The sequence below is a fragment of the Equus caballus genome, chromosome 11 (assembly GCF_041296265.1).
Source record: "Equus caballus isolate H_3958 breed thoroughbred chromosome 11, TB-T2T, whole genome shotgun sequence".
Lineage (NCBI taxonomy): Eukaryota > Metazoa > Chordata > Mammalia > Perissodactyla > Equidae > Equus > Equus caballus.
This window is the reverse complement of record NC_091694.1, coordinates 2,278,920-2,300,712: the sequence shown is the minus strand read 5'-3', so window position 1 is coordinate 2,300,712 and position 21,793 is coordinate 2,278,920. Positions and strand designations below refer to the sequence as shown.

General features: G+C 46.8%; 1 protein-coding gene across 18 annotated transcripts in view; it reads left to right on the top strand.

Moving 5' to 3' along the window:
- The window catches only part of RPTOR (regulatory associated protein of MTOR complex 1), a 397,394-nt gene that overhangs the window by 218,451 nt on the left and 157,150 nt on the right, over positions 1-21,793 (top strand). For 15 of the 18 annotated variants that reach the window (XR_011423116.1, XR_011423115.1, XM_001489603.6 and 12 more), the window contains one exon: positions 5,946-6,005. The exons of the other annotated variants lie outside the window; for them this stretch is intronic. Coding sequence is in view for 13 of the 15 variants with exons in the window: in XM_001489603.6 (XP_001489653.1) it covers positions 5,946-6,005 (60 nt within the window). In the remaining 2 variants the exon portion in view is untranslated. The remainder of the gene's footprint in view (positions 1-5,945; positions 6,006-21,793) is intronic. 18 annotated transcript variants of the gene reach the window in all.

The following is a 21,793-nucleotide window of genomic DNA, read 5'->3' as shown; positions in this document are numbered from 1 at the left end:
TAATCCATTGGAAAACTATTAGCAATACCGTAAGTGTTCAGCAAAGTGACTGATTACTAAATAAATATGTACATACAAATCAGTACCATGAAAGTCAGAGTGGCTTCCTCTGGGGGAGGGGGCAGGAGCAGATGCCGTTGGGGGGACACACGTGGCCATTTAGGTTTTGTAATGTAATATTTCTTAATCTGGGTGGTGGTCATATTTACTTTATTATTCCTTAAACCCACATCTATGTCTTCTGTGCTCTTCATGTATGGTATACTTTACAACTTTTAAAAAATCGTTACCCTTTTTATATATTAAAAATAGCCAGCAAGGAAACATTGGGAAGGGAAATACATCTGATTCTCAATAGCAACAGTAACAAATAATGAGAAAAACATAAACTTTTAAGAACATGTTGGATGTATATATAGAAAACTCTATAAAACTTTACTGATCTGAAAGGAAGTTTGAATAAATGGAGGGATTGGCCACATTATTGCGTGGTGAGATCTGGTAAATTAACAATATAAATTCTCCCTAAATTAAACCATAAATTTAGCATAATATTGACAGAGTGATTTTAAAGGTCAACTGGAAGAATAAATGTTTGAGAATAGCCATGAAAATTAAAATAAAAAAAGATTTGTGAAAGAAAACTTGTCCCACCAGTTATTAAAATGCGTTTTGGAGTTCAGTTGCAATAGGAGTAGACGTTCAAGTCAATGAAACAGAATGGAGAGTTCCAGAAACAGAATCTGTGTATATAAGAATTTATCATTTGCAAAAAGAATGAATTATCCAACATCTAGTATTTGGGGTATATAGCTGACCATTTGAGCATTTTAAATCCCTCCCTCTTACCTTAATAAAATAATTTTCAGGGGCCGGCCCAGTGGTGCAGCAGTTAAGTGCACACGTTCCGCTTCGGCGCCCCAGGTTTCACCGGTTTGAATCCCAGGTGGGGACATGGCACCGCTCAGCAAGCCATGCTGTGGCAGGCGCCCCACATATAAAGTAGAGGAAGATGGGCCTGGATGTTAGCTCAGGGCCAGTCTTCCTCAGCAAAAAGAGGAGGCCTGGCAGCAGTTAGCTCAGTGCTAATCTTCTTCTTCAAAAAAAAATAATAATTAAAAAAAAATAATTTTCAAACATGCCAAGATTTAAATGTAAAAAAGAAAACTCACAAAAAGTACTGGAAAAATTATCAGTTAGGAGAATGAAAGAGCCATAAAGGGAGTGATAGCTTTTTTAAAGGTAAACTTTAAGTTTTGTTTGACCAAAAAAAAATAGAATTTAACGTAAAATTATAAATTGAGAAAAATTGTGTAACATATGACTAAGGGTTACTTCTGTTAATGTGTAAAACACTCTTAAAATCATTGGGATGATGAGTACCCCAGTAGAAAAATGCAGAGGTTGGGGCCGGCCCCGTGGCCGAGTGGTTAAGTTCATGAGCCCCACTTTGGCGGCCCAGGGTTTCGCCGGTTCAGATCCTGGGCACGGACATGGCACCGCTCATGTTGAGGTGGCGTCCCACATGACACAACTAGAAGGACCCACAACTAAAAATATACAACTATGTTCTGGGGGGATTGGGGGAGAAAAGGCAGGGGAAAAAAAAAAAGATGGGCAAGAGTTGTTAGCTCAGGTGCCGACCTTTAGGGAAAAAAAAGAAAAATGCAAAGGGCATAAACAGGCTACAAATAAACCAAAAAATGCAAAGAACCAAAAAAATTATTAGCTGGCATTTAACCACAGTAATAATTAGAGAAATTCAAGTGATGTGTCTTTTCTCACCTATCAGCTGGGCAGAAGTTTTTTGCTTGTTTTGTTTTTATGTTGATAAACCCAGTATTGGCAAGAAGTAAAAAAAATAGGTATATTCAGCCTTGGTGAGACAGTAAATGACACTTGCCTTCTGGAGAGCCATCGAAGAACAGATAGTCATTCAACACATGTGCACCCATTTATCAGGCAGTTCCACCTCTAAGAATGTATCCTGAGGACAACAAACTTAGTGTTCATACAGACAGGATTCATTCATGTATTGAGAAAAGGGAATGTTCTATGTAGTGGTTTTTATATTGTCCATGATATACAAGCGCAAGTTACAAAACAGCATGTGTAAACTGCGATAGATTCATATAATGGAATCCTAGTCAGCAGTAAAATAGAATAAATTCACGATATAAACGAAAACATGGATAAACCTCAATGCATTATGCTGACTGGAAGAGGCCTTCTGTAAAAGTTCATACGGGACAACTCCACTGATATGAAATTCTAGAACAGAAATTAATCAGTGGAAAAATCAGAATAGTTTTTGCCTCTGGGAGCAGGGGGAGGGAGTAGGAATTGGCTGGGAAAGGGCAGGAGAAAACTTCCAGGGATGTTGGGAGCGGTCTCTGTAGGAATGTGGGTTACACAGGTGTATGCATTTATCAAAACCCGATGAATGTACAACTCAGATGTGTGCACTTCATTGTAAGTTAGTTTACATCAGAAGACAAAAACAATATACAAATACTGAGATCTAGAATTTAGAGGGAAGTGTGCCGTAACTTCACTTGCACCGGAGAGAAGTTGTATTAACAGATGGAGAGGCAGAGAGGTGATAAAGGAAACGTAGGCAGATGCCAACGGTGGGACCTAGGTGGTGGGATATAGGTATTCACTGTAAAATTCTTTCAACTTTGTTGAATGTTGGAAAATGTTGGAAAAGAAATGTTAAAAAAAAAAAGTGTAGTGTGTACGCACAGTTCTCTTGTGGTGAGAAACAAAAAGCTAACAAAAGCGGAGTGCAGATAATGGCTGGCCACGGACGCCGGGCACGGGCAGCACAGGGGCGTCTCAGCTGTCGGCCGTGGCTGCTTCTGCGCAGTTGATGGGGGAGGCGCAGCGAGGACTCTCTTTTCATTACACGTGTCTGTCTTGTTTGGGATTTTGCAGTGACTGTGAGTTCCTTTATTCTAGAACAAAATCAACATGATTCAACTTTTTGTAAAAGGTAAATATGAAAATGGTGACAGTTATCTTAGGATTTTGGGTGTCCACAGCGCCTGGCTGAGAAACCCTGGCCTGGAGGGTCAGCAGGCAGGAGGTGAGCATGTCAGGTGCCGTGGAACTGACATAAAGCAGACGGGATCCGTCCGCTGTTTGGAAGTGGTGTGTCGGACAAAGAGGAGTCACACGTGGCCCCAGCCTCTTTATGCGCTCCATCACCAGGACCAGGCAGTAAGCACTGAAGAAGCACCAGCTGTTGTGTCGATTGTTATAATGATTAACGTCCAGTTTGGGGAGGTTTTTGAGCCGTTTTTATTACTTCTTCTTTGGCCTGCTCTTCGGCCTTTCACTGCCCAGTAGCGCTCTTGTATGGAGGAAGGAGAGAATACCGTGAGCAACAAAACCAGCTGTTGCCAATTCTGGTGTGGAGGGAATCCATGTTATTGCTGATGTAAAATGTGTGGATTATCAGTGACTGATTTATCCATGCTGCTCTTATGTGTAGAACCATACCATGAATATTTTAAAGTTGCATGTTGTCCCTATTTTTAATTTCCTGTTTAATGGAACTTGATGTTTTCAGTGGATTTATAATAATGCCATTTCCCAGTCAATAATTAAGTTATTTCTATAATTTTAAAGTCTTTGCTAATTCCAAAATCTGGCCGACTATGAATCTGTTTTACTAACTTTTTTCTCTTGACTTTATATAGGATACTCTCCATTGTGGATGAGACATTATGAAACTCTGGATTCTGTTGTTTTCCTCTGAAGAGTGTTTAGCTCTGTTCTCCCAGGCTGTTTAATTGCTCTTGTGCTTGCTTGGTTGTAGGACTGATCTCTGTTGGCTTTGCTCTTAGTTCTGGAGTGTGGCTCCGAATCCTGGAGTGTGGCTCCGAATCCTGGAGTGTGGCTGTAACTAAGGCATGACCCCTCTGGGGTGTCAGTGGAAGGCCCCAGGTGTTGATCAAGCCCCTCTAATTTGGCTGGCTGGTTCTCCCTGTCTTTGGGCACACTGGTGAGCAGGTGTTGAAATCTCTGCTCAGCACCTTCAGCCTTTCAGATGTTGTATCCACCGGGCTCCTTGGAGTCTCATCTCGTGTGTGCAGGGCGGGAGTCAGCCAAGGACTCCAGGAGAGCTTGCTTGCAGATTTTGGCTCCTTCCTTCCTAAGACTTCCCCCCGAAGTTTCCGGCAGGCGTCAGTGCTGATCTCTGACTCCTCACCCCATAAGACAGTTGCTTTTCAGTTGAGCGCCACCCCCACATGCTATGTGAATTGGGGAGTACCTGTGGGAAAAGCTGGATAAAGGTGGATCTCACCCAGAGTTAGTCTTCTTTTAAGGGTGATATCCCTTCCATTTCTGCCTGTATTTATTTGTTCTTTAGTGCTTTCAAATGGTTGTTTTTTATACTTTGTCCAGAGCTTATTATTGTTATTGGCAAAAGAATTAGTCTTACAAATTATTCTGTCATTACTGGAATCCAGAAGTCCCAATCAATAAGTGTGTTATAGACAAAAAGACAAACCACCAAGTAGCACAGTCTGCATGGAAGTCAGACTGGAAAACGTATTTCCTGTAGAGTATTTTATCCACTGGGTGATTCTGATTTACACGGCACTGTGCTGCATGTGCATGGTGCAGCGGTGCATGGGAGCAGGCCGGGCGGAGCTATCTGAAGGTGGAGCCGGCAGAAGGATTGGCTCCAAGTGGAATTGACTCACTGATGGAGTGTCTAGGTGCTGAGCCCTTGTGCCCACGGGAGATGGCTGCTCTCTGCGTCAGGCAAACGTGGCCAGCACTTTCGTTTCTTCTGCTCTCTGAATGAGAGAACACTGGTATGGCAGCCACCACCAGGGAGGTCACTTCCTCTCTGCTGGCTGAGTGAGGCTTTGCTTCCTGAGCTAGTGAGCCTGGCCAGGCTTGGAGCCCAGGGGTCACCAGCAGCCAGCTCCGTGTCCACCACCCTGTCAGGAGCCAGTTGCCCACCAGACACCGTCCTCACAGCCTTGTCTGTTGTCTTTCCACCTCTGAGTCTCTTGATACTCCTGTCTTTCTCTTTCCCACCCACCTCACATGCGTCACTCCATGTCTCCCGGAGTGAGTCCTGGTCCTTGTACTTGTCCCCTCCCTTGGGCCCACTGGCCTTCTCCCATCTTCCTCCCCTTCTCTTGTCCAGCCAGAGATACATGGAAATGCATTTTGCAGGTGTGTTTGCTGTGTGCCTGCCGCTGTTTTGTAGAGGGGATTATTTGTTCTAAATTTGTAAAGCAGGTGAATTAAACACTTTACATGTCTCCCCCTAAAAATACTGAGTTGCCCTGTTACTCTGTGTTACCATTGATTCTGTCTTGCTGGTGCCAGCAGCGCTGACGGGAGGGAAGAAGGATGGTCGCAGTCCCATCCTAGCCCTCCAGGATGGCCCTGCCTGAGGATGTTAAGTCTCTCGGCTCTGACGCCTGTGATTTTAGGATAATTAAAATGATAGCATTGAACTCACTTTTCTTTGTCTTCTCCCACAAATTTATTTTGTGTGCCTGGAGGTTATTCACTGATTCTCCTGTCATTCTCCTCAGCTTGTTTTCATAAGAAGGAAAAAAAGGAAGAGAAGTCCAGTCTGTCCGTTGTTTGGGGGAGAGCTTCCTTTCACGTCGCCGCTCCTTGCCCCCTACCACCCACCCCTGGGTGGGGGCTCTGCTCCATGTCGCTGAAGACTTGTTCTCTCCATCTGCTGAAAACTCACTGATGCAGCTGTGTGGTCCTGCGCCTGTGAAAGGCTGGCAGTGAGATTGTCTTCATAAATCTAAAAGCTGCCAGAATTAAGGAAACCTGGGCTTCTTTTTCACCCTGCAGTCCCCATCCCAGCTTTGTCTCTTTACTTTTTCTGAGGGCCTGTTGCATTTTCCTGTTAAGTGTCCCGTTAGTGTGATTCACTCTCTTTTCTTTCTCTGCAGGTTTTGCATGCAGAAGTGTGTTAGTCTGGTGCCTGGAGTCACACTGGATTTAATAGAAAAGTAAGTAGGATTTTTAAGCTCTTGAGGCTTTCTGGGTCTGAGGGGGAGTCTCCTCCTTTTATTGCTTGTGATTCTCAGACATACTTCCTGTTAGCATGGGGACGTCTCTTTCTTGTGGGTGTGTTCTTTTGTTCTCTGATTAAGGCCATATTTGTGATTGTTACATTAGGGCTTAGTGTAGGACATAGCTAAATGTGGGGCCATATTAAAAGAAAAGAATAAAAAGCTGAATCCTTTTGAACATTTAAAAATACTCCCAACACTCAGCTGAAGCAAAAACGTCTCACTGCACATACAGATGTCTGCTCCGTGGCTGCAGAGGCCTCTTGCGGTACCGTGTGCACCTGATCTTCAACACACCCTTTAATATCCTGCAGCCTTCCACCCCCACCCTGTTCTGTGGCAGGGCAGGTGGGGCGGTGCCGGCAGGAGGTGTCCTTCCTGGCGCGTTGGAGCCCCAGGGCCTCTCCTCGCCCTCTGGGTCCGTGGGCCGGCCTGTCCGCCTGCTGCTGTGAGCCTCTGTCCGTCCGAAACACTCTCACGGCTCTACACCGCACCTGTGTGTGTTGTTTCTTTGTGTGTTCATTTGACTCATCCTGTTCCTCTAGGGGGTTGTTCTTAAACCCTTCTGCTCTGAACCCTGTTTCTTCTAGAAGTAACATACAAGATAATTGTTTTCTAAGTTTTGTTTTACAAAATCATGTGTTAAAACAGCTAAGGCCTGAATTTAACTAAATTAGATACGAAAGGCAAATCTACTTCTAGATTTCTCTTCTAGGAAAAGACTTGCCTGCATGTCAGGGGAAACATATGAGCATTATGCCTGGATGTCCACCGATGGGGCCCGATGGAGTTGATCGCGGTACATTCCTACTGGGGGTTGCTCGCTAGACGGCAGATGCAAAGAGTGTGTAGCTAACCTTGTACTGACGTGGGATGTTGTTAAGTGAGAAGGGCCAGTTGAGCCCAATGCACACGGTAGGACACCGAGAGTGTTCTTAAGACAATGCATCTCTGTGTGTGTGTGAATACACATAAAAAGGGCATGAAATGATGTAATTGTAGTTCACTCTGGTCTTGATAGGAAAGTAGAATTTGGAGAAAGGAGGGGAGAGAAGCAGTGTTAATTGACTTCCATTTTTTCTATCTTTTAAAATTTTTTTTATAAGAATGTAGACAAGTAAAATACATGTAGAAATAAATTTAAAAGGAAGAGTCAACAAATATAATTAGGATACCTGCAGACAATTCATTGAATATAATTTCTCCTTTTAAATTCTGAGTAAATATCTAAGGAAATCAGATGACCGGTTACTGCATCTGTTTATTTTAGGATGCATTTGTTCACCAGCAAAATGGGATGCTGTGGCAAGAAAGAATTCACATAATATCGATCAGTGCCAGCAGGGCAAATGGAAAGGGTTGGAGTCCCTCTGCTCAAGAGTAGGTCTTGGGTATCACAAAACCAGCCCATAGTTGACAGAGACTTAGAAGTCTTTGTTAGAAAGGTGACCTTAGGAGCCGGCCCGGTGACGCAGCAATTAAGTTCGCACGTTCCACTTTGGCGGCCCGGGGTTCGCCAGCTCAGATCCTGGGTACACACATGGCACTGCTTAGCAAGCCATGCTGTGGTAGGCGTCCCACATGTAAAGTAGATAAGGATGGGCACGAATGTTAGCTCAGGACCAGTCTTCCTCCAAAAAAACCCAAAACAAACAAAAACAAAAACAAAAAACAACAACGAAAAAAGAAAGGCAACATTGGCTGAAGCAGAGGTTGAGGTGTATTGACAGGTGAGGGTGCTGGCAAGCTGGATTCAAAGTAGCGACAGCTTTGCGGGTCGTGATTGAGAACCAGTGCTAAAGCTGTGTCCAGAGGAGCCATGTGTGCTACATCAGGCAGAGCGGATACAAGGTGATTGGCCTGGCGCAGACGCAGTGGCCAGAGCAGGGACCGCGGACCTTAGCGTTGTCGAGTTTGCAGTGGTCAGTGAGGGCGCAAGTTCCAGAGTCTCACTGGACACGCATCACCATCCATCTCACACCAGTAAACTGGTTGTCTGCTTCCTTCTTCTCACAGCTCTTTACTGTGTACATGCTGCTCCAGGCACAGGTGTTTGCTGGTTCTCTACAAATCGTGAGCCACGGTGCAGTCTGGTGATAGCTTTGAGAGCACTGTTGTTGACCACCTGTAAAACATGGGTGAGCAGCACGGCAAATTTCCATCTTCCCGTCTGCGCTCTGTAGACCCTGCTCACTCGGCATACTCGTGGTCGGGAAGTAGAGGGCCGTGCTGGGGCACACGCGGGCCGAGCAACACAGGCATTAAGGTGTTCTCCTTTAAGGGGTCTTCCATGTTTGCTCACGTCCTGGCCAAACCCACACACTCTCTTCCAGAGACAGGCAGGCGCAGAGCGCCACTGCTCATGAGAGCATCTCCTCCATGTGCTAAGCCACTTTTACCTCCAGGAAGGGCTGTGACCTGGAAGACCTTTTACCAATGCTAAATGATCATGTCATCATCGAGAAACAGCACATGGAAAAGGATTTTAACAAATAAGAAAATACTAGATCCGTCTGGTCACCCAGTCTGTTTGGTTTGGTTCCGTGACGAGATGTCACAGCTCTGCAAAACTGTTCCGTTAGAACTCCGTTTCCCAGTCTTTGCCATACCCTGTCTTTCGGGTCTTTATTTCCCCTCCGTTTCTGAGTTATAGAATGCTCCATTGCCTGTACCATTACCCATGCTGTGCATTGCCACATACATGTAATTTCTCAAATAAACCATATCCATGAAAATTTCAACAAAATTACAGTTTATCAGAGCTAGGTTGCTGCTGGTGGCCTATTCAGACAGTTCTTGGTTTAAAGTTGTCTTGATTTTGTTTTCCTTTTGCCTCCCTGTGAGTATTTCTGGAGCTCCCGGTGAAGGGGACGGAGTGGTTTGTCCTCTCCCGTTAGGCAGGGCAGCCGGAAGCATGAAGCCAGCCCACTCCTCTGTCTCCGTGCTGGACAGCGTCCCAGCTCTCCCTCCATCTTGGATGGCCCAGGTTTGTGCTGTCCTCTCCCCTCCTGGTCACTCAGCACAGTGGTGGCCGCTCCAGACTGTGCCCTGCTCCTGTTTGTTGAGCCATATGGGCCCAGACAAAGCTCGTGACATGTTTCGAGTCTCCAGAGTAAAAAGAGCTATTAAAAATCACATAATTGTAGGAAGAAAAAATTTTAAGTTATTTAGTCAAACCCTCTAATTTTCCTGAAGAGAAACCTGGTGTTCAGTTCAGTTCAGCTTCCTGGGTGGCATTTTCCACCTGGCAGTGCAGGGCCAGCCCTGCGGCCAGGTCTCTGGGTGTCTTTCTGTGGTCCTTACACACACAGGCCCTCCCTCTACCCAGACTTCGATGTCAGGACAACCAGCCCTTGTCCTGTCACTTTCTCAGACTTAAAATGTGCACAGCAACTTGACACCCTAAGCATGATCCACAAAAGAAAAAAATTGGTAAATTGGACTTCATCAAAATTTAAAATGTTTACTCTCTGAAAGACACTGCTAAGAGAGTGAAAAGACAAGTTGCAGACTTGGGGAAAATATTTGCGAATCACATGGCTGACAAAGAACCTGTAGCCAGTGAACGTGATGGAATCCACACAGAATTTAAAATACCTTACGAGGGACATCTGAAAGCTATATAATGTCATAGACCAATGTTACTGCAATTAAAAAAATTTTTTTAATAAAATAAAAATTCTAAAAAAAAAAAACACTTGTATCCAGAACATATAAAGATATTCAAAACTCAAAAATAAGAAAATAAAACAACCCGTCCAATTGAAAAATGGAAGAAAGTTCACTGAAGAGGATTTCAGCATGGCCAATAAGCACATAAAAAGATGCTCAAAATCATTAGCCATTAGGGAAATAGAAATTAAAACCCAAACGAGATACCACTACACACCTGTTAGAATGATTCAAATGGAAAATGGGCAATACGAAGTGCTGGAGAGGATGTGGAGCAGCCAGAACTCATACGTTGCTGGTGTGAATGCAAAGTGGTGCAGCCACTCTGGAAAAATGTGGCAGTTTCTTGAACCTTTAGACATGCCTTACCATATGACCAGCAGTCCCGCTCCCAGGGCTTTATCCTGGAGGAATGAGAACTTAAGTTCACACAAAATCCTGTGCAGGAATGTTTATGGTAGCTTGATGCATCATCGCCAAATCTTAGCCCAAATGTCCTTCAGGGGTGGATGAGTAGACACACTGTGGTGTGTCCATGCCGGGAAGTATTAGTCAGCACGACACAGGGGTGACATTTGGTTCACTGCCATGTAGGGGATCCCAGGAGCCCTGTGTGGAGTGATTCTATTCCTGTGACATTCTGGAAAAGGCAGCAGTGTAGGGTCAGAAAACGGATCAGTAGTTTTCAGGGGTTAGGAGTCTGGAGAGAGTGTAGCTATAAAGAGCCACCAGATAGGGCATTTTGGGGGTGAAGGAATGTTCACTACCCTGATTGTGGTGGTGGTCCCACAAATCTCCATATGCTAAAATCACAGAACTGTACACCAAAAAAGCCCACTTACTATATGACAACTTAGAAAATAAAGTTAATATGTAATTTGGGGAAGTAAGAAACCCGCAAGCGAGTATAGTTCAAAATGACTGAAGGACGGCATGGCAACCGTGGCCTGGGCTGAGGAGCAGACTGAGCAGGAGCTGAGAGAGGAAGTGGTGTTTCTTCTTTGCAATGTGCTCTGTTGTTTCTTGGGAGGAAACCTTCGCTGTCATTACTTACGCTGTTTCATGAGGATTGAAAAATAGAAGTAAACACTCATGTATTATGATTTTAGTATTTTTCATCAAGCATTATTTTCCTCAGTCAAGACTTTAGAGTTTGCAACCACCAATGTCCTTCCCAGAAACAGTATTTACTGCCCTCCCCAGCACTAAGTGACTTTCTCTGCTGACAAACCTACACTTTAGCTTCTGACGGCTGACTCACATTGTCCTCTTCTTTTCTCCATCTCACCCTCTCTGCCAAGTGATGCTACAAAGTTGGTTAAATGCTGGGGCCAGCCCCATGGCCCAGTGGTTAAGCGCGTGTGCTTCGCTTCAGCGGCCCAGGATTTCACTGGTTCGGATCCTGGGCGCGGACATGGCACCACTTGTCAGGCCATGCTGAGGTGGCATCCCACATGGCACAACCAGAGGCACTCACAACTAAAATATACAACTATGTACTGGGGGGATTTGGGGAGAAAAAGGAAAAAAAAAAGAAGATTGGCAACACTTGTTAGCTCAGGTGCCAATCTTTAAAAAAAAAATTGGTTAAATGCTGAAAGATTGGGTATGTGTGTTTTAATTTTTTAAAAAAACCATAATTAACTGTCATTAACAGCAGGCAGTTTTCAAAATGCATCCTGAGTGGGGATCAGGGGGCAGAGAAGTGGGTGTGGTGGAAAGACCGTGGACGGGAGTTGGGCAGACATGGCTCGGGTCCTGGCCTCAGCCTTAGGAGCTACACTTGCAGGGTGCACCTCTTTCACCTCCGTATCTGTCCCCGTCCTGAAGAGCGGGCCTCACATGGGTCTGACTGAGGACTGAGTGGTGGCTGATGGGCATCACGCTCCCTGCCGCAGCCTCGCCTCTGGGCTCTCAGTGGGTGCCGACCCGCCCCCACAGACTCTTCTGTTCTTCAGCACTGCCCCTGAAGCTACAGTGTGAATAATGGTTCATATTACTTTACACTTCTGAAGCCGTCTGGATTCCAGATAAAGACTGCGCTAGGAAATGTCTTTCATACACCTGTCCTGCTCACCATCTGGCAAATGCTGTCATATGTCTTTTGGAAAACTGTATATCCAAGTCCAACTGTGCAATTAAAAAGAGATAGTTCTGATTTCAGAGAGGTTTGCGTTTCAGAAAACTATCCAGACTAACTGGGACGGGCTACGAGTGTCCAGAATGAACCACACTCTTTTCTCAAGGCATCGGGGATAGAGCTTCTTGAGGGGGTTGTGATGGTGGTGACAAAAAGAGAATAAGAGCAGGTCATTTTAGAAACCTCAAGTCTTTATGTGAATAACTGTTGAAGGTGTGTTGACTCGGGTCTGAGTCACTGATCTCTGACTACAGCTCAGCAGAAGTGTAGTTCAGTTGAGACACACGAATCAACACACAGTCATTTCCAGGTTGAGATACCACAGGGCTGTTTTCCCGTGTAGCCTGGCAAAGCTTAGTTTCAATGTGAGTGGTTGAATTATGTTTGTTTTTTATGCCAGGACAAACTCCAAACTTTAGAATTATGTAGCACTAGAAAAAATCCAGATGTTCAGCTCCAGAAGACACCCGGCCACAACAGCCATTAGGTCTCTGTATGAGTAGATGCAAGTTGCTAATTTCTATAGCGTATTCAAGAGATTTTCCATTTAAAACAAATGCTATTCTATTTTTTAGATTTTTAACTTTTCCCCCAATTATGCTCACAGTCTATAAGAAGAAAATTTTTCAACAAGCAGATTTGATTTTGCAGTTATGAAGCTGGGCAGAAATGCAGCACATCTGTGTTTGATAGACTCTTCCAGGCTGCTGTGGTTTCTATATTCAGAGAACATTCCTGGAAAAAATGTCTCATTATTTTCACCTATTTTATTATCATTTTCTGGAGATTTCTTCTCAAAATACATAACTCTTGGTTACAGTGAGCTCTACGGCTTATCCCTTCCTGGGACCATGGTTCGTTTCCACTCACTGCGTTGGGGCCACTTGGGGTTCCCTCAGGACCGGGATGTGGCTCGTTGTGATGTTAACCTACTCATCAGTGAAGGCAGGTCCACTTGGACAGCTGTCATGTGACACAGCGCAGAGCCGAACAGATTGTTCATGTGTGAGACCTGAGGCTGTGCGGGACGATTTCTACCGCCACCCCACTCCTGGCAGCTGAGGCCTGTGCCCCCTCTTTCCCTCGTTATGTCAGCAGTAGGCTCGTTTTCATCAGCCATTTGCTAGCATGTTGAGTCCCCTTTGTCCATTTAGGTGTACTTCCTCAGCACAATTCCCACCCCGTCTCTGATACTTGGTCTGTAATTCGCCCAAAGAGGTGCTGAGTGGCTGTCTAATCAAGACGTTGTGTGGCGCTGTCGTGTTCAGAGTGTTTCCATGCAAGGGCGTGTGGGTCTCGACTGCCCTCAGTACCAGGAGCGACAGAGGAAGCTGAGCCTTAGGAAGCCAAGCGACCTTATCTGCAGCGAAACAGCTGAAAACCATACAGTCCAGACTCAGACCCAGACTTTCGTTTTGTTGTGTTTTAATTCAAACACAGGTTGAAACCCTTTTGTCAAGATATGAAGGAGTGAGGGACACAGAGCCCAGGGGGTGGCGGGAAGATGGGCAGATGAGCAGTGAGGGACATGAGTGCAAACTGGGCTGTCTCTCCAGCTGTGCTAGGCGGGCCTGGTGATTCAGATGGAAGCAGAGCGTGTGAGGGACACCACGTCTCCCTGGTGGCCTTCTAGCCGGTCTGGTCATTCCAGAAGCCACAGCCCAGCTCTGCTCCCACATTCAGTCCCCGCCATCCTTCATTCTGCTTGCGTCTGCTCCACCAGTGTTGGTGTGGGGTGGGTCCAGCCTTGCCTTGTGCAAAATGCCAGGGCCACTGTGCTTCAGGATGAGGCTCTCTCCAGCTCATTCCAGGGCAAGCTTGTCACCAGTGTACCCATAGGCAAGTGGAGTTACCTCCCTGACACAGAAGCCCAGAGATCAGTCTCTGAAAGTGAGATCCTCCTGCCAAGTCCCCTCTTTCCGGTGCTCCAAGTGTGCAAGTGCCTCAGTCCTGGGGCCACAGCTGACTTGGGCAAAGCCTTTTGAATTTTTTTGTCTTATTTTTCAAAACTTTCCTAAAATTGAGTAGTTACAAATTGGCTCACTGCTCCTGCTCAGGTGGACCAGTCACTTCGGTTGATTTAAAGTCATTCTTCACAGACTCTGTGGGTAGGATGTCCCCTGCATCAGATTCAGCAGGAGGGCGTTCCTCCTTTAGAAGCCATGTCCTACCCAGCGGCTGTCACAGGGTGGGCTTTCCAGCAGCATCCTGTGATACACGCTCATCCCCAGATTCGCCTTCCCGGCCATGTGACTGAGCAAGGTGGGGGCAGAGGCGCCTCTGCACCAGCCTCCCTGCCCCAGGTGGGATGAGGAAGTGTTTCTTTTAAAAATTTATAAGTAGCTGATGTTTGGAGGAGCCACGGAATATTTCAAAATACGTAAACTTTTGAGTAGTTTGAGAGATTTTAATAGAACAGTTGCACAATATCAATACAGCTGTCGGAGTGGTTGCCAGGTGAGGTCTTGGAGAGTCTGGTGGTTGGTTGAGTGATGCTCCACGTGTCCCTGGTTACTGTGACCGGTTCTCCTCTCCAAGAGGAACGGGGCTCCGGGCTCCTGGAATCGCGTCTGCATTAAGGGTGACAGATGGCATCCATCATTTTGACTTCTTTGCCAGCATTAACTCCCTGGGGGTCCCTCTCCCCACTCCCTCCTGTTGGGGTGCATGTGGCCATCGCCGCAGAGCTGTGGGAACCTCATGTGGATGTCCAGTACAGCTTGTTGGATAAACTGATCGAGGGTCCAGGTTAGTTGGTGGGATAACTTGTTTTAAATTACAGTTATGGTGTAAAACAGAAATGGGATCTTTTGCTCAATTCCTTGATCCCATTTAATCTATTCTTTAGCAGTTCTTTATTCTGAGCAAAATCCTAAGGACTGTAGATTGGTGGGGAGGAAACACCATCAGCAAGGAAGCCCCTAAGAAAGTATTTATCTTTCTAGAGCGGTGTGAGCTATGTAGATTGCCAGGAGAGACAGACGTTAGGGAACTTCTTGTGATGCATAAACATAAGGTGAGCTGGGCTGTCACTTAATACGTTACTAATTTTTGCCAGCTTTTAAGGATTCTGAAGACTTAGCTCTGCACACAGCTCATTGTCTCGTTTCAGCCAAGCACATGGAAATTCTTGCACTTGAGAACCACTGTGTCACCTCTAAGTGTGCAGGCGATTCTGGTCCCTATCCCACCTGACTAGAGTGACCAGTCATAATATGGAGATGAGACAGGGAGATTCAGGCCTGTGTTGTTGGCCTAATGCCCTGCAAAAAATAAGAAGACCTGCAAAAAATAAGAATAATGTGTGTCTCATCCTCTGCCTGCTGTTTCCCTCATGAGGCCCTTGCTCTGTGTAGGAAGGGTCATCTTGGCACAGTCTGGTGAGTAGCCTTGCTGAGGCCTGGCTGTGGGTGCCCAGGCAGCATTTGGCCTGCATGGACCAGGATGGCAGGCATGTGTCCTGTGCCCACATGCCCTCACCTGCTGCTCTCTCGAAGCTGTCCTTCCCCCATGTGCAGCTCTGTGTGTGCCAATGCCTCCAGGGCCAAAGCTCAGTAGGATCAGAGCTCGGCTGTCAGTGTCGATGTTAGCTAATGAGGAGATCCTGCCTGCAAGCTGCATAGCAGATGACTTCATGTCCAAGGATCCCCTAGAGAGACCCCTAGGAGTCTCAGGACCTGGAGCAGGAGGGTGTAGAGGTTCGACGGCGGCACTGAGCGCCACTTCCATGACCTCTCTTTCCAGCCATTTTTATGACCCTAGTGTAACCGAACTCAGTGGGTTTATCTCTTGGTGAGCCAAAACCACAACCAAGGCTGAAGAAGGTGAAGAAAAAAGTTTGTTGCTTGCACAAACAATGGAGAACACCCGGGATAGCTCCCAAAGGAGTGTCCCCCCCCGAGGCTAGTGCCAGTAGAGACTTTATATTCCAGAGTGCAGAGGGTGTGTTACAAGGGTGTAGCAACTGGACCTAATCAGGGCGCATGTGCAGGCTGACCTGAGGAGTTCAGTGTAACATCCCATTACATAACAGGCCCGTGGTAGCTGTTGGACACTTGGAGCTGGAGCAACTTGCAGCGGCCCTGCTGCAACTGTTAAGTGTTCACTGTGTTAAGTTTCACTGTGGGATGGCAACATTTGCAAACACAAGACATCAGCTTCTGAAAAACAGCACGTTTACTTTTCTCCTTGTCTGGAAACCATTTGACAGACTCTGTTTAGCAAAGGGTCAGATTTTCAGTAACCGTCTTCTTGCCTGGTTTCTGGTTACACTAGGTGCCAGCGCCTTCCCCTGCTGCCCAGAGACCATTAGACATCCACCCTGATTGGGCCATTCTCCTCCACTTTGCTGTCACTGGAGAACCTGATCAAAAAGTTTCATACTTCAGAATGCCTGCATGGTAATTCTATAATAAATGAGGTTTGTTTCAAACAGCTGCCTCTGTGCAACTGCTCAGCATAAGGTTCCCAGGATATCGAGTATTAACCCTTTGCCAGCTTCTGCCACCTTTGTCAGATCTGCAAAACGGGTGTTGTTTAGTCTCAACACGAGACCAGAGAAAAGATAGGGGCGGTGTTTGTGTCTTCTAATTATTTAGCAGTCTTTAAAGCTAGGGAAGGAATTTGTTTTCTAATTAAGCTGCTGTGTCTGGCAGTAAATTATAGTGAACCTTCCTCGAGCACCCCCGATTTCTAATGATCTAAGCAAACCTAGCAGCCTGATAAATAAGCGTGTTGCCACTGCAGTGCGTATTTATATTCTGAATCATTTGAGAGCGTGGCAATAAGATCCATGCTTGGAAATTAAGGGACATTTTTCAGGCCTGAAACAAAGTAATGAAATGCTTACACAGTGCTGGAAATCTTAGGGTACTCAGAAAGCTGCAGGAGATCAGAAAGACGTCGAACCTGTTCCGTGAGGCTGTTAGTTAGTATTCTGATCACTGGAGGCGCAGAGCGCACCAAAAATTATTCATGATTAACATCTATGTGTAAACAGCATCTTTGGAATAGCTAACAATCCTGTGTCTTGGATGAAATGAGTTGCTGTCCTGCTTCCTGTGAAGCCCGAGCAGCGGTTTTTGTTTCGCCCCCGTTCTGTCCAGGAGAGCAGCCGAGGCTGAAGCCAGCATTTGGGATTTGATTTTGGCTTTGAAGCCTTGAGCACTTTGTTAATTTAGCTATGGTCTCCATCTGTGGGAATCCTGGAAGATCTGTGCTCTGGTGCTGGAGAAGCCAAGGTGATTCCTGCTTCTTTTGGTTGAGAATTAGGAAGAATAGTAGTAGGTAACATTTATGGAGCATCTGCTGTGTGCCAGGTGCCTTGCAAAGGGCTTTACGTATGTTAACTTCACTAATCTTTGCTGGAACTCTTCAAAGGGAGGTGCTGTTATTGTCCACCTTCTAAAGATGGGGAAACTGAGACACAGGGCAGGCACTGCCCAGGGTCTCACTGGGAGTGCAAGCTGGAGCCAGAGTTTGCCAGATGGCATGCCTGGCACCCACGCGCTGAGCCACACCATCGCCCTGCCCCCAGTGTGCCCTGCAGGACAGGACAGCAGTGGCCTCCAAGGGCCGGCTGGGCAGAGGGTCTGCGAGGAGCTGGCAGCAGCCCGCACTTGCCGTTATATAGGCTCAGTAGCTGTGATTAGAATTTACGCCGCTGTCAAGTCAGAATTGTACACATGTATTATGTTTGAAAGGAAAACTATCAAAAGATACTAGTCTTCATTCAAAAAATACCCTTCTTTCCAACATAAATATATTATCTCAGCTGATTGAATGTGAAAAATCAGTAATTCGTTAACGCCTGCCAGTCACTGATAAGAAGAGAAATGATTCACTGGAAGCTAATGTAGAAATGAAATGGGAAAAACAAAACCCTGAGAGGCTGCCTAGTGGAGAGAATGTGAGTAATTGACGGAAACGTGGGAATGCTGTAACGTGACAGAATAACAGACCCTCCCGGCGTGGAAAGCAGTCATCAGTCAGCCTTGCCTGGGGCACCGCCCCAGGGGCTCAGTGGCACTGGACTAGGACCAGGCTCTTGTGCTTGGCGCCTCCCACTCAGATCCCTCAAAGGTCAGAGGGGAGCCTGAGGGGTGCTGGGTTCCCTTTGTGTTGCACATGCACCCTCCCGACCTCTCTGGTTAGTCCTGACAGCCAGCATGCAGGAGGCTCAGCTCTGAGATGAAAGTGTGGATGAGCTGCCAAGGGAGAGCACGAGAGGTTTCAGAGGCCACCGTGGGGGCGCCTGCACACAGCGCAGAGAGCTTCCATTTTCATCACAGTGGGACGAAAATCCTGGCCTTTGTCATCAAAACAAAGGCCTGCACATCACGGCACGATGCGTTTTAGCGTCTGCAGCACTAATTTCCTCTCTCCTTGCTGCCTGGTGCCCTCAGTGCCCTCCTGGTGTCCTAAGGAAAATATGTGTCTTCAAGTCTCTAATGGATGCCCTCGCTCTGCCGAGATTTGGCGGTGCAGATGATTTTGCAAGCGGCTTTTCTTAATTGAAGGCAGGCTTCAGGTGGTGAGAATTGAAGGTTGTATGAGGCTCAGAAAGGCCTACCAGTCACTCCATTGGCCTTTCTTGTGGCACCGTTGTCTCCTGAGGATTGCCCTTTGCGCTTGGGGATGCTTGTCACAGCAGTCATGTGACTGAGAAGATGAGGCTGTGGGCTTCTTTCACCCTCCCCAGAACCAGTGCCTCATCCCACTTTTGTACATATTGAAGCAGGCAGGCTTTCCCTCCTTTCTCTGTCTGCTCTGAGAGACTGTTGTTCAAGGCCCAGCTCTGTGGCACTGTCCTCTTGCTCGCAGCCCCTGGGACAGGCCCTGTTGCATTCGGCAGAGAGAGAGGAGGACCAGTTGCCTTAAGCAGTCCTCCCTTAGATCTGTCTGTTAATGGAGGGCTTAGAGCTTCACGGTCAGTCATTTTTGCACAGCCAGTACACTTGCGATCCGTGATCCTGACATAGGCGTTGGTATGCCCGGCACTGTGGTAGGCCCTGGGTGTATAATATGTCTTCTGGTCCAAACAACAATCCAGGGAGTGGCTACTGGCATTATCTCCATCTTCCCGGGTCTGGAAACCAAGAGAACAGGAAGTTGAGTGACTTGCTCAGAGTCACTAGTAAATGGCCAAGCCTGCATCAGCCCCAAGCCAGCTGGCCCCTGAGCATGCTCCCGTCTGCTGTGCTGTCTGGCCCCTGAGCACGCTCCTGTCTGCTGTGCTGTCTAGCCCCTGTGCCATGTTGCCTTTCCAGAGAAAGAGCTCACCTACTATCGTTTGAGTATGTCATCTTCTGATCTAGAAGCCAGTAAGTCATATATGAGATGTCAGCTTTGAGAGGTGCATCTGGTGTTCAAAGCTTAAACACACTTAGGAACCATGCGTCTGTTTCCTGGACCTCACATTCATTCATTCAACAAATGTTTGTTAATAGTTGATATGTACCAGGTTCTGCTGTAGGCTCTGGGCAGTAAAAAGACATTCACAGTCCTTACTCTCATTGACCTTACATTCTAATCAGGAGGAAGAAACATGAAAACATAAATAAGAAAATATAAAATTACAGACAGTGCTAGATGGAGCCATAACATAGTGACAGGTGCTTCTTTGATTGAGCAGCCAGGAAGGCCTGTCTGGAGGACGACGCTTGAACTGAGATCCACCTGGCTAGAAGGAGCCAACCAGGCACAGTGGGGAGAACGCTTCCCGTCCGGGAGCCGTGCAGACTATGAGTCCGGCACGTTTGGCTGTACTCCAAGTGCAGTCCAGAAGGAGGGCATCCATAGGGTTAGTATTTAGAACTAACACAGCTACGTTGGGAGCAGTCAGTGGATTCACAGTGACCTCTCGGAGTCTGACTTAGGTCACTGTATCAAACAGGGAAACTGAGGCATTCAGGAGCTTGGTCAGTACATAAATTGGAGATGGAGCCAAATTGTTTCCAGTTTCAATTCGTAGGCTGCTGCCTGGCTGTGAGGTGGCATTTACTCTTCCATGCCGTCCATCAGCAAGTGTTTGAGTGCTGGCTGTGTGTAACACACCAGGTGCTAGGGGATGATGGTAGGAAAAAGACGGATACTAGAAGTATACGAGATGATATGTCCTCAAGAGCTTAAATTCCACTGGGGGACTCAGTGTAATATCTGTAGAACCGTTAACAAGTAAGGCCTGGGCTTGCTGGCCCACAAGTCTCTTAGAGCTGAGGGATTGGCCTGGACGCTCGGTGATAAGTTGGCCTCCTCTCCTGCACGGTCAGTGTGCGGTGGTCAGTCAGTCAGTGCCTGTGAGTGGGCAGTAGTCCAGAGAGGGGAGGGCCCTGGGCAAGCTGGAGTTCCAGGGCCAACTCCCTGGAGGAGGAACCTGGAGCTGGGCTTCAAAGCAGAGGCAGTATTTGGATCAGTGGCGAGGAAGACACCCGCTGTTTTGCTGTAAGTTGGAGGTCTTGGTTGTTGACCGCAGCATTCCACCAAAGGGAACAGAGCCTCCTAACACGCTCTGTTTGCACGAGGGAGAGTGGGTACCACTGAGATCCACAGGGAGGGCTGTCACCGTTCTTCCAACCATTTGTTCTGCTAGGAGAGTTTAAGAGATCTTTAAGATTATTTCCATGGATGGTGACCCACACTGATTTGGTGTATTGTGTATTGTGTCTTAGCTATAAAGCGCTTCCTTTTCCTGCTGGGACTGCAGATGGATGCTCCTCCCTCTACCGTGAGGAATAGGAGCCTCTTGGGCATGTGACAACACCCACGGTGTTCCACCGCACGCCCAGCTGTGTGAGCAGTGTAGGACAGGTTGCTGAGAGACCAAAGAAAAGACCCGGAGACAGCAAATGAGACATAGGAGTTTATTGGGAGTTACTTACAAGGAAGGTCCAATGGCGGCCGGCTGGACAGCAATGTGCACCCGCTACCGCCCCCTGAGAGAAGCTTGCTTAAGTAGGCAGAGGAACAAAGGCTGCATCCTTGCCCAGGGGGATCATCCCTGTATGACCTGCATTCCAGGTACCAGAGCCCCCCGGAGGGCCTCCGTGTTGCCTCAGACCACGAAGGTCTTGGTGCTAACTCTCCCACCAGAAAGCAGCTGGGTTGGCCAAGCCCAGGACTGTTATCCTCGTGAGTGCTGGTGCACAGCCCAGACAGGAGCCTTGAGGACACATGGTTTTTAAAGGGGCACGCCAGCCAATGCCCCTACACATGGCCCATCTCCCGTCTGCAAGATCTTCATGAGGACGTCATTCTCCTGCTCTAAAGAGGGTTCATTTAATAATGAACCATGGAAAGTAGAGCAAAATGAAGCAAAGAGTTTTCAGAAATTCAGATCAACAATAATGATAATGTTATTTGAAGTATTAAGAGCTAAAGTAAGAATTTGCTCATGTTAAGAAAACTTTGGGGTGGCATCAATACCAGAGTATAAAAAAGTCTGGACAGGCCAAGTAGCTAAATGCAAATGATCAGAATTATGTATGTAGACCTCCCAGTGATCCAAACAAATCGCATGTACAAGTGTGAGATTTGGGATATTCGATACAACGCTCACCCTGTGGAAAAAGCCGGGGCTTTAGTAAACTGAACAATTTGAGTCAACTCTTCGAAGTGACTTCTCCAAAAACAGAGAATTCTAGAGGAGGGTGGTGGTGGCCCCTCTCTCGACTTGATGGGGACGTGGCAGAATGTGGAATGGGCATGTCAGCTGAGAAACACTTAAGAACGTGGCATGTTTAGCCTGGAGGAGAGAAGACTCTGGAATGACACAGTAGCTGTTTTCAGATCATTGAAGATCTGAATTTCAGATCACGAAATTGCAGGTGAATGACGCATATCTCTATGGTACCAAGAAGTGCCAGCGTCAGAGCCGCTGGGCGGGAGCTCCGGGGAGAGCAGTCCCAGTGTAACG